We start from the raw sequence: 16471 nt of genomic DNA on the forward strand, positions 1-16471 counted from the left end.
ATGTCTGTCTGCGACAAATACCAATATTACTATGTACATATTCTCGGCGGCGCAGTGTCTGTTAAGGGGCGTGGATCTGATCGTGTCCAGCCACAGAAAAACCCTTTAATCTCCGGAGCTCACCATCCTGCAGTTAGATTGACTTGGTTTGACAATCACTGTACTTGTTCTTTGTGCACAACTTAGTTCAGTCTGGTATGGATTATCTAGTTATTGGAAAACAATATGTTCGTATTATTGTTCTCTTGCTTAATTTTTTAGGAGGAATTATCGTGATATTGTTTTCAAAGGCTGAACCATAAAATTGTACAAGATATGGAGAGAACAAAGTGAACGGCATAGTAGGTATATGTGTATTCTGTAGGTTACCTTACTTAACTAAATTTAGCTCTGCAGCATTTGTTGTTAATTGTAAATTTTCGATAGACTGCACAACGTTAGTCATGACTGTGGTCATAGGCCTAGCCTACAATGCTTATTCATGTATATGGTTGCGTGATATGTCCTCCAATGAAATGTATTCCCTCAACCCAACTTTCCACTTGTGAAACCCCAACTTCATGGTGTACCTCAGAATCGGATACGTTCCGAATAAGATAGGTAGTCATTGTCATATTTGGTTTTAACAAACATTGCAGCTTTGTCTGCAGTTGTTGTACATGTAATGTGGGTTCCTTTCGCATTCTCCACGAAATGCCCAATCAGGACAATTCGAATTGTCATCGCCACAAGCACCTATAAAAAGAGCAAGAAGTACAAAACTGTTTATTATTTATAGAATATTCTCGATATTAGACTATTAAATAAATTTTGCTTTCCTGCAAATCCATTTTATTGCGTGGATAATATATTCTAGGGCCTACACTTTTCAAATGTAGAATATACAGAGATATTGTTGTAAAGAATAAGATTCAATTAATGATCATCTACGCGATAAAATGGCTAAATGTGAGTGTTTATGGCAATCCGCATGTACGACGCTCATCTATTTTATGACGTACATCGTGAGATAATGGGGTCCATCACACCATTAATAGAGATGAGGGATCGACCATACTATCCACACGTTTTACAATTACTTATTAAGCCCCGAGTGTTCAAATTATGTTGAAGAACAAACCTGACGTCACATACACAACCCGATGACGTAATTATTGACGAAATCTACCCGACATGTAGACGGGAAAACAAGGTAATGATTTACGTCATCAAAATAAATTCTCTTTATATCTTAGATTGAAATACATTTTGCATACCTTCACACGTGTTACAACTGAAAGGGCAGTTTCTTTTCATCCATTCAGAGTTTAAAGAACATTCGTTTTCAGATGCCCAACCTGGGCAATAGTCATTTAGATCCTTACATCCTATATACATAAATTAAATTCATACCGTATTAAAATTATTATTGCAAACACAGTCAGTGGATCTACTTTGAAATGAATCAGTGGATCTACTTTGAAATGAATCAATGACGTAATCGCATACAATACCATGTTTCTGTAAAATAATAAAGTGTTTAGGCCTATAGTATATTTCAGCAAATTTAACTCTTTTTCTTTAAACTTACCGCCATTTGGACTTTCTGTTGCAAACGGACTGTCAGTGGTTTGTGGTGCAGCCGTTGTAGCGTAACACGTTCCACATGTATATTTACAGAAAATGTCCATCCATTCGGGGTTGATAAGGCACTCTCCAAGATCAGCCCAGTCAGGACAGGCTTCATGCTCATCCACGCATTCTGAACAATTTAAAACGTAATATCAAGCTGGCAATCTATATCAGACTTCCCAACTTGAATAAATGAAATATCGGGAGGTTTTTATGAAACTAGAGAGGGCGCTATAACACTACATCAAACCATAGAGGGCGCTATGAAAACCTAAAAATATTGGCATCTAATGGCGAAGGCAAAAAATGCGTTGGCAACTTATTATTTCGCTTATTATTATTATTATTAAGCAACGCATGAATGGATTAAAAACATTATACGGACCGCCGATATTAGTAGCGGTATATGTTTTCTATTCTCTTATCAATAGGCCTATCTAGAGTAGTAGACATTTATACATATCGGGAGAATGTTTTGGTTTATTCAAAATATCGGGAGACTTAGCGGGAATATCGGGAGACTCCCACCATTGTCGGAAGAGTTGGAAGGTTTGGTATATTCACATATGTTTGTTTCTTTATTTCCATTCACAACAAAATAAAACCATTAACATACATAAATATTCATTACAAAAAATGAAAGAATGGAAAGGGGGAATCTCTGAAGCACAGCTTATAAGTAGAAACCCCCTGTTACAAAACAGTTTATAAATAGTAATATGAAACAAAGGCACAACGGCATAGGCAAACAAAATGTAACTTTTAAGAAAGTTTCTTTTTTTTTCTTTATCTTAAAAAAAAAAAAGATTTCTCAGAGAGTAAGATGTAATTGTAAAAAGAAAAAAGATAAAAAAAAAACCTGTTCTAATCAGAGTATTGCAAAAGTAATTTATTTTTGTATTTTATTTTAAAAGTTATAGGATTCTTAAGTAACTTAAGAGTCTCAGGTATATCACGCCAAAGTTCAACCCCTTTACTAACTAAACTTAATGATTTTTGAGTGGTTCTTTTAAATTGTGGGTAGAAATGGTGTTTTTGTCGCGTGTATTTATCGTGGACAGCTGAGCATAAAATGAAATTATTTTGAACAATCACTGGGAGTAATTATATATATCCATATCGATATTATTTTATAAAATGCAAGATTATTTTACCTTCATCTTCCTCCGGTTGTTCTTCTTCATCCTCCACTTCTTCTTCTTCCTCGTCAATAGTGTTGTAAATGTAACCATTGCTACCGTCACAGTTCATTAGCATTGGTGTGTCTTCAATGGTTCCTTTAAAATAAAATAAAATTAAAATTGACTGAAGTTTTCATTGTTTTGGCAAATTGTTTGACAAGACACTTCCAGAAAGTCGTCGAACTAACACTTTTAATTTAAAAAAAAAAGGCTTCTATAGTGTCTGGGGAGGCTAGACATTTTCCCATGGGATAACGTACGTTGCTCTAAGAATACGCGATACTGCATGCTACTTATTATCGTTAGATCTGATACTGCAGGTACATCGTGTGGATTTTTATACGTACCTACAATTTAAGAACTGGTTAAACTTACCCTTTTTGTTACATCTGTCTACAATGCTGTTAGCACATGGGAACAACTCCATCATAAGATCATACAGTTTAGGATCGTATCGCTGTAGCTTCAATCTACTGTTGATCTCATTGTGACTGCCTGGCGTTCTCTTGGATTGCACGCCAAAGAAACTCTGAACACCTTCCGCGAAATACTCCTCACTTGTATCGTCTGCTCGCGTATCTAACCACAACCCGGTTCTTCTGGCGTTCCAATACGCCCGACGAAGTTTTGTCTGAAAATCAGCTATTCGCGTTACAGCTGCAATTTTATGAATTGTATGTGCTAGATTATGTACAAATAAATCTTCTCCCCTTTTAGAATCATTTTTAAAACATAGAATATTTTCCTCAGCGGCGGTAGTAATTGGCATATGAAGAGTACCCGGTAGACCCCGTATATCTAAATTGAAGACATCCGGCAGATGCGAATGTTCAGGAATGTTGTGAGTGTTTTCTCCCTGAGCCATCACAGCAACTCGAAAGTAGTTTACATACATAGTGTATCTCAAATCTCGTCTGTCAGCTAATAGGAATCGTAAAGTATAGCAAGCTCTACGTAATGCAGCATCTGACACTCGATGAGAACCGAGAATTGGAATGTTATACGCATGAAGGTATTTTCTATAAAAGAAACTAAGTCCAAAACTCTTGCGTACATTTCCAGGCACGCTAATAACTTCATCGCACTGCCATTTGTCCGATATACCACCTTGTCTTACACCTATGTTTCGTTGCACATATTGCGTCGAGACAGCTGGGGAGAAAAAAAAATTAAATACAAAACTAGTACCGGTATAGATTTCGTGTTCATGTGTTCACTTTGATTATATTTTAACGAAATTTCAATTATGCCCTCAATGATTCATTGGTTTTATTTCACAATGCATCAAACATAATATTAATACAGACTTAGCAGACACCCGAGTCTGCATCTGCCACTAGATAGAGTCTAACTGACTACCACAAGTAATTTTGGAAAGGAGTCTGACTGTATTAAATCGGGTGAATTACACACCAGGAAACAAACAGTCCTCAACCCATGTCTCTCACAAATTCACTTACCTTTCGCCATTTTACAACCATAATACGATAATACCTCCGCGATACCGTAAAGGACTGCTACATCAATACAACACAGAGTAATATATATAAAGACAAACGCAATGACAGTGCTAAAGCAGATGTCATTTTGACTATGAATACATTTTAGCGGCAACTTCAAGAGGCTTACCGTAATCATCTGAATGCCTAAGAAAATATAGTATAGGTTTGTTGTTTTCCGTTACACGCCCACCAGCTGAAAATAAAAAAATATATATAGTAGGTTTCGTTCACTGCTATGCATATGCATTAAAACGAAAAAGTTGATTGAAGCCATAATACCCCTTTCACACCAAAAGCAAAACTCCGGAGACGCCCCGGTGTTTTGGTGTAAACGGTAAAAAACGGCAAAACACCGGGGTTGAACAGCTGAACGTTTTCCGGAAGGTGAATTGCGGGGACACACCGGTGTTTTGCACAGGAAAGTGGTATACTATACAATCATGTTCTCAAATATTCTTATCTTACTTGTATATGGTGCTTGCGCTTTAGTCATGGTCATAGAATCGTACGGTTTAACATAAATTATTATACTCATATCCACAGTTATCTGTTATGAGTGCTCGTGTGATCGATTAACTCTCTTATAACCTCCGCCGTGTCGTAACTCGTAACTCCGATGTACACCTCCAATAACTACAATGGTTGTCAGAGGTAACGTACCCCACACTATTTAACCAGAAGAACCAATAAATTAAACCGATTAAAGGGTCTTTCACACCTGTTCCGGCACGGTTCCGGTCCGGCAAATCAAACATCAATGTTTCGTTTTCACGCGGCTATGCGCCAATCGATATGTGCGTAGCCGCGTGAAAACGAAACATTGGGGTTCGATTGGATTTTCCGGCGCCGGACCGGAACCGTGCCGGAACAGGTGTGAAAGACCCTTAAAGTCTGCTTTTAACTCACTAACTAAGAGAAGCCTAGGTTTTGTTGCCCTGTTACTATATTTAAAAAACAATTGTAATAAGCCATTTGAGAAACTAAACTCAACGGACTCACGTATTCCATCATCGGAAAAGCAGACTCTGCATGACTTAGGACAGTTTGTATCCATCCATGCCTTATTGTTGGCACACTCATCGCGTGCAGCCCACCCTGCACAGTCTGCATGTAAATCGTAGCAGTATTCTGTATTTAAAAAGAAACTGAAATTAAAACACAAAACTTCCCAACTAAAATGTATCAACCTAAACTACCGAATTCGTGAAAAATTACATATAAACTTTATTCAATCTATTCATATTTGTTATGTGTATTTTTTTTAATGAGATGAATAAAGAGATTGATTGATTTATTAATTAATGATATCATTTTGAAAATATTAAAGGACGCTTGTGATTGGTCAACTCACTTGCGTTGCGCCAATTTACGTCGTTGTTTGCAAGAAGTGGGGAACGAGCTTAAAGCTCTGTGTCTACACTATTAAACTAGTTAGACAAAAAAAGTGTGATGTTCCCAAATAATGGTAGTGATGTTCCAATATATGGTAGTGATATGACATTATCATGTCCATTATGGGCCCATCATTTTTTTTTGTCAAATACAGTTTGATTCTAGACAGAGGTTAAGATTGTTTTGTAATGCTTGTCTTTTTACAAAATAGAGTGTAGACATAGCTTTAGAACAATTGCAATAATCTTCTTGTGATATTTGAGTTAGCGTATGATGTGAATTACAAAAATTGGTTAATTTTTCGGAATTCTTGTTCAATAAACAAAACATTGAAAGCAACTCACGACAGTTTTCCTCATCCGAACTGTCTGAGCAGTCTTGACTACCTTCACATAAAAACCGCCGATCAAGGCAGTAATCACCCGAGGCACATTGGAACTCATTACTTCGACATACTACTTTGCCTGAAATATAATACAAGATCATGTATGGTATTATTCTTAGTTAAGACTGCGATACGATACATTTAATTGGCAACATTTGGTGGAAATCTTTAAATCCTTATGTCTACATCGTAGATTTACAGCCCTTTAAACATTGAGTATGCACCCTATGTACCATCTAAATGTTTCATATAGGCCTAGATCATTATGTAGTAATTAATGTACGTCGGTGCGTAGACATGGTATTGAGTTATTTACGCAAAAAACTCAAATGTATACTGTAAAGTATAACGAAATGAACGTGCATTTTAATACACGTTTATTTCGTTAAAACATTTCTGATATGATGACCTGAAGATGTAACCAGTATTTGACGTCTAATATTATCGTATTTTTATTCACCTACTTCGCATACACCTCCATGAACTTATAGATTAATCGAAACGTCTATAGTTACTAATAATAACTCATACAAACTAGGGTACACGATATTGTTATTGACTGTATGACTTGCATATAAACAAAAGAATATAAACTTACAATGTTGCTCATCCGAACCATCATGGCAATCGTGAAACCCGTCACAAACTAACGATTCCGAAACACATTGACGCCCGGACGCACACATAAAATGCCACGGTAGACATTCGATAGTGCCGCCTAAAAGAAAATAAAGATTGTAATAAACAAGAAATATTTCGCCTCTCATCTGACGATAACTACCGTCTACATGCATCATAATATTTATCAGCAAATGTTTTCACTCTCTTTTCCCAGACGTACCTCGGGGTGTGCGCATGCCCAATCTGAGTTTCCAAATACCCATTTTCAGCCGTACTACTTATAAGCTACCGCATTAGTAATGCATTCCGTTCTCTTGAATACAACTGGTCATACTGTACTTGGATATCATCATTTAATACATGTTTGGTTAGTACCTGATAAATGCCAAGTCTTTACGATTGGATTAAATGAGACCACTTGGTCTTCAAGAAAACTAAATTGTCCTGAAGATTTGCTACTTTTGAAAAGTGATCGGTAAGCAACACAGGTCTTAATTGATTCCTTGTTTTGGGAGGTTTTTGGGAACTTTGGCACTAGACCAGGATCCAGTGGCCGTATTCACCAATCACACTTAAGTGAAATAATTTCCTTAAATATCAAATATTTCACTTAACTCAATAAATATTTTAGTTTTTCCTTTAAGTTGTATTTTTAAGGGAAAATGTTTTTATTTTAAGAGTAAGTGTTTCCCTTAGCCTAAATGTGAATGGTAAATACGGCCACTGGGACTAGGACTTTTTTTAAACACAAAAACAACTGAAACCAACTTGTTTCAAGAGGCTGGCAGGTATACCCATCGTCCGCTCGTTCATAGCCTTCGTTACAGTAACAAATAAACGAAACGTTAGTGTTGACACAAACGCCTCCGGTACATATGTCGGGATTTTTTCTACATTCATTCATATCTAGATAAATTAACAAACAAAGTTCAAAGTTCAGCAAAAAATAATGCAATAAATATAAAAGTAAGACAACCTTAAAAACAAGAAAATTGAACAATGTTCGTTCTTATATTATGTATTTCTAAAAATTATATATTCATCCCTTAATCATAAAACAATAAAATTATATGAGTAGGTATTATATAGATAAACTTTGTATACTTTTACTTTACGAAAATGGTTTCAATTAATTTTATATTTATCATTAAGGTGGGAGGTAAGGTTGTTGTGACGATGGATTCCACGACATAACATACCGTACTCAAAGTACCGTTCAAATGGACCCCACCCAGGGAAAACGATACAGAGGAAGATAAAAAACGACTAAGGAAAGAAAACCTTAATTGTGGTGAAGATCAGTAGGCCTACAGATGGAAAAAAAGACAAAACAAAATGGAGGAAAATGTTGCAGCCTTACCTCCCAGCTGGGATGAAAGTATAGCTATAGAATAAACTAATATATCAATAAAGTAGTTGTTTGCGTCCAATTTTGTGTTTTGTACTTCTGGAAACAATCGTGGCAATATCGGATTAAATGCATTTACGGAATGGATACATTTTTGGTAATATTTCCATTACCTACAGTACTTACACAAAATAATATGACATCACATTGTGGTTGTGTTAAATATTTTTAATAACGTCTATTACATCACTTACCTTCACATACTTTAAGTTTTCTATTGTATCTCAGTCCATCGGGACATCTGCATTGGCAAGTGGTTCCGTCAAGCACTGATCCTCCACCACAAGTTTTACCACTACATCCTAATAAAATACAATACAATTCGTTTCACAAGAACTGTTTAAATCGGTAATTAATTTAATTTGTTTAATGTTAGTTTATACGCATCCACAGCGAGCAACTCGCCAATTAGCCTACAGGATGGATAAACTATTTTAAGATTTCGTGCTTCTAAACTAAAGCTTGGTTCCCACTAGAACGTAACGCAAGGACGTAAACGCAACGCAAGCGTTTTAATCAATCACAAGCGAATAAGCCATCGCTTGTGATTGGTCAATTCACTTGCGTTGCGTTAGTGTCCTTGTGTTGCGTCGCTAGTGGGAACCACCCTTTAGTCTCATTTTTAAGGGAGTAGAGTTGAAAGAGTTGAAAGAGTCGTGAGTTCCAACACTGACACTAGGTCAGGATTGAACCCTTAACCTTAGGATTGGAAAGCAAGCATGTTAACCAAGCTACAGCTCCGCTGAGGTATAGCACTAATAAGTAAATGACTTGCATATAAACTACCGGTATGCTATAAAGTCTCATTTAAGGTTTAGGGAGTGGAGTTGTAAAGGGTGGTTCCAACTAGCGACGCAACGCAAGGACGTAACGCAACGCAAGTGAATTGACCAATCACAAGCGATGGCTTATTCGCTTGTGATTGCTAACTGTCTATAACTTCGCTTGTCATTGGTTAAAACGTTTGCGTTGCGTTTACGTCCTTGCGTTACGTTCTAGTGGGAACCAAGCTTAAGAGTCGCGAGTTACACACCACGCTGAATGAAGATGTTGCCGCCTCAAAAAAATCCCACTGAACCGTCATTTTGTTTACTGCCAAAACTACTTACGTAGATCCGTTTCTGGTATTTCTGAACATGTTGTGTTGTCTGTATTTAATTGGTATCCAGACTTGCAGAAACACAGGTACGATCCTGGGTAATTGACGCACCCCTGCTGACACGAATCCATGTACCACGTACATTCATCAATATCTGAAAACAAAAGAAGACAAGACAACTCACTCCTGGGTACAAAATGGTTAATAAATAAATAATTATAATAAAATAAACTACTTAGAAATCGATATGCCATTAAACACTGCATCATTGTATATGCCTAATTACAGATTCTATTCTAAAGTTTGTATCCAATTAAATCTCAATGTGTGGTTTCGCTGTCGTCTTGGTTACCGTATTCGGTGGGCAATAGTAAAACTATTGTAAATTGTAAGGATGCTTTTAAGGATCGGTGGCTGGCCCAGGGCCAGGCATACTCGTGAGTTTAATTGTAGTCAAAAAATAATGAACAGATAATTTTATTGGAACATCAATCAATGATAAAATACATATTCATTCATAGAATGTGTTGTCATTTTCATATATTAAGCCTACAATATACATAGAAATTGCTGAGAGACACAATACAAACATATTGGAATATATGAAAAACTTGTCATTTTTTTTATGTTGCTTTGTTTGTCTTTTTTGCTGTTCTTTCAAAGGACCTCATTGGAAACAAGTCCGTAGAGGACTTTTATGAGTTATCCTTGGCATCCTTGTTTTATATTGGTATTTTTATATTTGTCAATTTTAATTGTATGTCTGTGATATTTTATGTACTGATGCCGAAATAAATCAAATCAAATCAAATCAAGGAGTTTCAGAAAACTTTCTTTCTGGCCGTTTACTTTGCGGTTGTGATTTAACTTATTTTATTTGTATCTCCATTTGAGATTTTTTCTGTATGGCCTAATTGTATTATTATACAATGGAATGTTTAATAAAAGTGTTATTATCAACCCAACCTTTATTACTAACTATCTGTTTACAAGAAAGGTACATTGACGGTGAACAAGGCTTTGTGAATGGTTAACAACGTAAACTTATACGGTAACCAAACTTGGTTTGACATACAATAAACAATGGCTTTAAGATATTTTTCATAAACGTAAACCTCATACCACAAACCTGAGTAAGGAGTACTATTAAAGGCTTTAGTGTTTCTGTTAATTGATGTTTATTTAAATTCAATCAACGTGATTAAATCAATAATTTCATTCAAGTGTGCGGTTGACGCACCTGGAAAGATGGAAACTCGGATCGGCACCACAGCCAATCATTTTCAATTTTGATCCTAACTTTTAATCAGTTTTCAGCAAAACTTTTAAATTGACTGTAAATTGTAGAGACTTGAATGAACCCTTGTCGTTGTCACAGCTGCCACCGACATATTGTCTCATTACACGGGCATGTTGTGTTTCATAACAAGGCTCGTTTTTAGGCTACATTGGAATCAAACTGAGAGAACAGCTTTTAATTTGGGCATAACAATCACCTTACTATTCGCTAAAATTGCTACTAGGGTGGGATGTGCTCGGTGTACCAGAACTCGGGTGAATGCGGTACAGTACTTACTTTTTGGTGTTAGGCCTAAAGTTATGTACACGTATTATTGTATCAATTAAGCCCCTCTAGATACAATGATGACCAAGAATATGAAAATAATAGTTTTGTGATGTTTATAGAAAATCATTTTTTATAATGTTTTCATAAACTTTGGGCTGTATGGCTATAATTTTCTACTGGGTATAATAAGCGAGTTGAGTAAGTTTGTGACTGGGTTCAGATTTCTATTTCATACGCGAGATTGTTATTACGCCACAGGGAAATTTCAATATTATTATTATACACGTGTTAGAATAGCGGTGTATTGTATATCATAGCGGGCTCTATTACAAAATAATAAGTATTATAGTTTTAGACTACTGTATACTGCTTTAGATATTAATTGCTGATATAAATAGTAGCTAGTAAGTCACAAGTGGAAGCTAAGTTTGTAGCAGTAGTAGCATGCACAACGAAACAGAATATAATAAAGCTACTCTATATTAGATTAGGTGAATGTTATTGTTAGTAAAGCCTTTTTTTTCAATTGGCACATTTTTCGTGCGAATGCAATGTTTTCGCTGAAGAAAGAAGAAATTTGCATTAACTTGATATTACTTTCCATTACCAAAGAGTCAACAGCTGAGATGTTAATAATCCATAAACATAATAGAGTTCGTTAATCGATAAACTCGAAGTTTGTTTTAAAAAAGTGTTACCTAAAGTTAGCTGTAGGCATTCTTACCTTGGCAAACCCGGGCAATAATGTCGTACCGATAGCCATCTTTAGGACAATCACATTTACATGTAGTTAAGTTGAGTTTGGCCCCGTCCACACAGATCTGCCCTCTGCATGCTACATTTGGAAGATATAATGAAATACTTCAGGCCTATTATGAGTAGGCCTAAATAGATTCTAATCTGTCAGGAAGAATAAAGAGTAACCCATATGGGAAAAAGGTTTTATCTTTCAACACAAGACATAGTATCTTATGATATAATCCATTTCATGTGCACCCATGGAGCGAAATAATCCCAGATCACCATCCGCTCAAAGTGAGAATTATGTCATTTGTCAATGGCACTTTCCCTTTCACGTTGGATACGTAAACAAGGACAGTTCTAGCTAAAATCTCCAGATAACTCAGATCTATAAAGGCTGAGTCTGTTTCAATAACATCATGTTATTGACGCGAACGTTAAATAGAAAAAAAATAGGCCTATATAAAAAATGATAAAGATAATTAATAATGGTAAACTTTATCAAAAATTCAAAATGTCTCAGTTTGTAGATGTAAATGAACCTCATATATGGAAATGCCAGTTATATAGACACCCCCTAATTTTTCGCAGCTCTAACATTAGGTTGTCACATCAGGGGTAAAAAATTGAACAGCACAATATAATACATTATCTAGATAGGACACCATACGGATATATGATTTTCGAAAGTTGTTATACGTACGTAATACAGTAGGCACCTTGTTGCATTGCCATCCGTTCAAGTGCAATATTTTTTCAGGCGGACATGTGCATCGATAACTTCGATAACTATTTGTGCAGTTACCTTGGCAACGCTTACCGATGTCCGTAACACATTCATCGATGTCTAAACAATAAAAAACTTTAATGAGTTTTGGAGAAATACATATAGGTACAACCTACATTTATTTTACATTAACTTTCAACTTTACTCACATCATACAAAACAGTACAAAAATAGCTTTCGGTTTGGCTCCTGTCACAAAAAATAAATTAGTCAAAATGCATACAATAATTCAATAAGGAACTATATAAAATGTATTTGTAAAAGTAAACATTTAACTTCATTTATGAGTTTAAATCTTGAAGAGATACATTTTATAGCTAAGGGTAAATTATTCCAAAGTTGAGCTCCATTAAAAGAAATCTAAATTTTACAGCATCTGTACGAGCTTTCGTAGAGACGTATTAATGAACATGTACAAAACAATACATCGATATAACCTTACCGACGCACTTGCGTTTTCCAGGATTGTATTCTAAGCCAAGTTTTTTACATCTACAGCTACAAGATACGGGGTCCAGCCTGCTTCCACCTTTACACTTCAAATCACAAACTGTATTAATAGACGTAGTAATATTAGGTAAGTTAAAGTCAGTATCAGATTTATTTGCTAATTAGATATCGGTATTATAGGGTAAAACGCGTTAAAGAGCTTCGGCTCATTGCATACCTGTTTTGTATCAAATACGTTTTCTGTTTATTATGATTTAGATTAAACTTATAGAAATATTCTTGTGAAAGAAAAATACTGTATATATATATATATTCTGTTGATACAAATAAATGGTACGTATAGTACCGAGAATGATGAGATGTAGGCCTAAATGAAAACAGAGAGCAAATAATAAAGGTGGGCGGGCTGTTCCAAGACAAAAACAAAAAGTCAGACAAGGTTTGTTTTCGTATCCCAGTCCTAACCCTCATCGATTGCATTAGTCTTTTCTATGGAAAACAGTACACATATCTAACCCAGATAACAATTTAAATTGTGTATAATATATTTTTAATTTTAAATGTGAAAAATTAATAGGTAAACTGAAGTTTTTGAGGGAAGTTGCTAAACGTATAAAAGTATCAAACATACCACTTCCATCAGCACCAGGTTTCTGGGGAAAAAAAGAATTCAAACCATTACCTTAAAGTGAATATAATGTAGGCCTACATTGATCACTTACTCATAACAAAAAAAACAAAGATGATGAATTAACTCAGGGGTGATTATCATTATTGGTGTGTGGTGTGGTATTAATTTCATTTGAATATACCATACAAGGGTGATGCGACACTTTGTAATTGCTTTTGTTTATCTGTTTTTGTATATCTCAAAGCAAACATAATTGATATAACCACGGAGTAAAGAATAATTATTCTTTACTTCATGATATAACATATATGTTATATGCAAATGACAATAAATGGAAGTAATTTTGCACTGATAAATGAATGAATGAATAGTGTGTATGAAAAGAATTAAATAAACTGATTCAGTGCAAAGCAAAGTACTGTCTGCTGAATCTATTACACTCGATGCTAAGAATATCAGGTATAGTCAATTTAAATTATGAACTAACAGTAAACGAAGTCATGACTTCATTACGAACACCAACTGAGACTTAACCCCTCTTCCACAGTTTCTTAATTGATTGAACTCAGTTCAGAATCATTAGTGCGCGCTGTGTATTGGCGTGATAATAGAAAAACCATCAGTAACGCCGTTATGTGGATATTGACTCACGAGGTGCATTTATAGAGGAAGGAGTGTTCCACCTCATCTCATGTGCCTGTCGTCAGCTTAAAATAAAGAAATGCAAATCATACAATGTTTATTTAGTTAAGTACGGTACTATATTATCAAGCATAGTCTGTAGTATAAGTAGTATCTTAACTCGAGTCAATAAGCGCTCTGTACACGATATGCAGATTGTTTTCAAGTACATTTTAAGAAAATACCACTGTGTATTTCCATCTTGGTTCTATTAATTATTTAACACTACACTTCTACTGTTGTATGTCGTCTGGGTAAACGGTTGCCTACCGATTGGGATTAGGCCTAGGCCTATCTGCGAAGCTATTTTATTTTATGTCTATATATAGAGTTTCTAATTATTCTGGTTTGGTTTGCCTGTTTATCCTTAAAAGCGAATTTCTTGATGGAAAACATCAGAAAAATTACGAAGCAATATTATGCAACTTTTGTGCCTGGCCGATAAACGATCTACTAAATTAATATTGGAAACTTATCTTACTTATACAGCAATAATTATAATCATAACGCTACGGTTGAATGAATTGTAAGATATTAAAACGGAGACATTGACGAAGACAATGATGAAACTGGCTACGGCTTAAATAATTGTTACATCCTATTTTAGCTAACAACTTCCTAAAGATCAAAATATTAATCCAATGCAAAATCGGGTATAGGTTATATGAAATACAGGCATACCCTACTATTTTTATTTAGGGCGTTAAATAAAAACATGTCACAGATTGTGGTTGGGATTTCGAAAAAGTGTATTTTGGCCTGCAAATTCAGGGAAGAATAGACGCTTTGCGTTTCCTTTGGTGTTACTAAAGGGAAGAGTGAATCCATGATGCTACAAACACAATTGGAACTCAGTGCGCAATTGTGGTAGTGATGTGGGTAACTGATTTCGTCCTAAAAAGTGCTCGAATGTTCACGGAATCTTACTGGTCATCCTGATTCTTGATTTTATTGTGATAGAATTGTCCAGGATAAATTTTGTTATTTCTTTCATTCGCTGAAATATAAAAAAATCTAATATACGTTCTACCTTCCTGTCTTACTCACTGTACTCACATACAAGTTGCACGTGGAACTCATTAAAAAACAAACATAAGTTTTACCCATGGCGGTAATCAAGTACACACACACATCACAGGGGTCGTATAGGACTGCACTGTCTCCCTTGGCACCGTCCATGAACCACACATAATAATATGTTATATGTGTATTCATTCAATAATTTATAATACTCAATTATTACTGAGTATTCATGTTCAATCTGTCTTAATGGAATATAAGCATGCAATAGCAAATCTATTATACATACACACTATGGGTACTTAAAATACTACAGTATTTCAGTATAAAGCCGTTGACACAATACTATATACTTAATAATGCATCCATGATAATCTGTTTATAGAAAAAGTTACATACAGTACATGCTACTTTAAAACACAAAATTAAGAAAATTCATATTAGCCTTAAATAATGTATAGGTCTAACGTTATCAATATCACTACTTCTATCAAATAGAGATACAAGACGTAAAGTTGTACTTTAGTACCGTAGAACTTCTATTAAGGGGACACCTTAGGACCCAACAGGAGTTTCCAAAATTAGGGTTCTGCTTTTTTTATAATTTTCGTCAAATAAGGAAAAACAAATATTTTAAAATGTACTATTTGTCTGGTGGTCTTTTTACATTTGACCTATTTCCAACCCTAAATCGTTTAATTCAGGAACAATTAAGTTTTCCTTACAAAAGTTGTATGCGACCTTTATGACAATAGTATTCCTATGTATCTCTGTACCGGAAGAAAACTGACACTTACTTTACTTGGATTATCAGTAGCACCAGCACCAATACACATGCTCATAACTAATATTGCATTCAAGAATAATCCCATAATGTTGCGGTAATAATATTGCCGGACTGCGGTTCCCTTCCCAGAGCAATGTTACCACGGTACACCATCGACTGCAGCCAGTGGGTTATTGGGCTGCTCAGATCGTACTTCACTTACTTTGCGTCTCATATGACTGCAGCGACGACCTTTCTCCGTCCTGTATTTGTGCCTCACGACTTAAATACGTATTGCGCTGTGACGTAGAACGTCCCTATAGTGGATTGTGGCGTCATGCTTCAGCTGGATATCTTCCTGTGTATAAGTAAGTTTAGGGACAAACCCTATAATAATATGAGGTAATATTTAATTCAATTCAATTATTTTATTTCGTCAAGCACTCTGGCTCGAAAATTGTCTTGCTTGTCACGTATATAAAAACATTAAAAATATGATAAAATGGCTAAAATACAAACAGTGCGACACCAAGAGGTACAATACAAAATTACATAAGGTTAAAACATTGCAATAGTAAAATAGTAAAAAATATCATAAAAATCTCCAATATTTTAAAGATACTTTAAAT

General features: G+C 35.2%; 1 protein-coding gene across 1 annotated transcript; it reads right to left on the reverse strand.

The window, feature by feature from the left end:
* Positions 1 to 508: 508 nt before the first annotated feature.
* Positions 509 to 16061, reverse strand: LOC140063074 (uncharacterized). The gene is made up of 17 exons (XM_072109511.1): positions 15874 to 16061; positions 13376 to 13397; positions 12737 to 12844; positions 12211 to 12354; positions 11491 to 11601; positions 9210 to 9353; positions 8295 to 8402; positions 7461 to 7598; positions 6670 to 6789; positions 6031 to 6150; positions 5294 to 5422; positions 4422 to 4487; positions 3168 to 3944; positions 2766 to 2888; positions 1571 to 1741; positions 1257 to 1367; positions 509 to 735 (listed from the first exon to the last, which is right to left on the reverse strand). Exons 1-17 carry the CDS (start codon positions 15946 to 15948, stop codon positions 623 to 625), a joined length of 2580 nt encoding a protein of 859 aa, XP_071965612.1. The 5' UTR covers positions 15949 to 16061; the 3' UTR covers positions 509 to 622.
* Positions 16062 to 16471: the final 410 nt, after the last annotated feature.

Source organism: Antedon mediterranea, chromosome 11 (genome assembly GCF_964355755.1).
Source record: "Antedon mediterranea chromosome 11, ecAntMedi1.1, whole genome shotgun sequence".
NCBI classification, from domain to species: Eukaryota; Metazoa; Echinodermata; class Crinoidea; order Comatulida; family Antedonidae; genus Antedon; species Antedon mediterranea.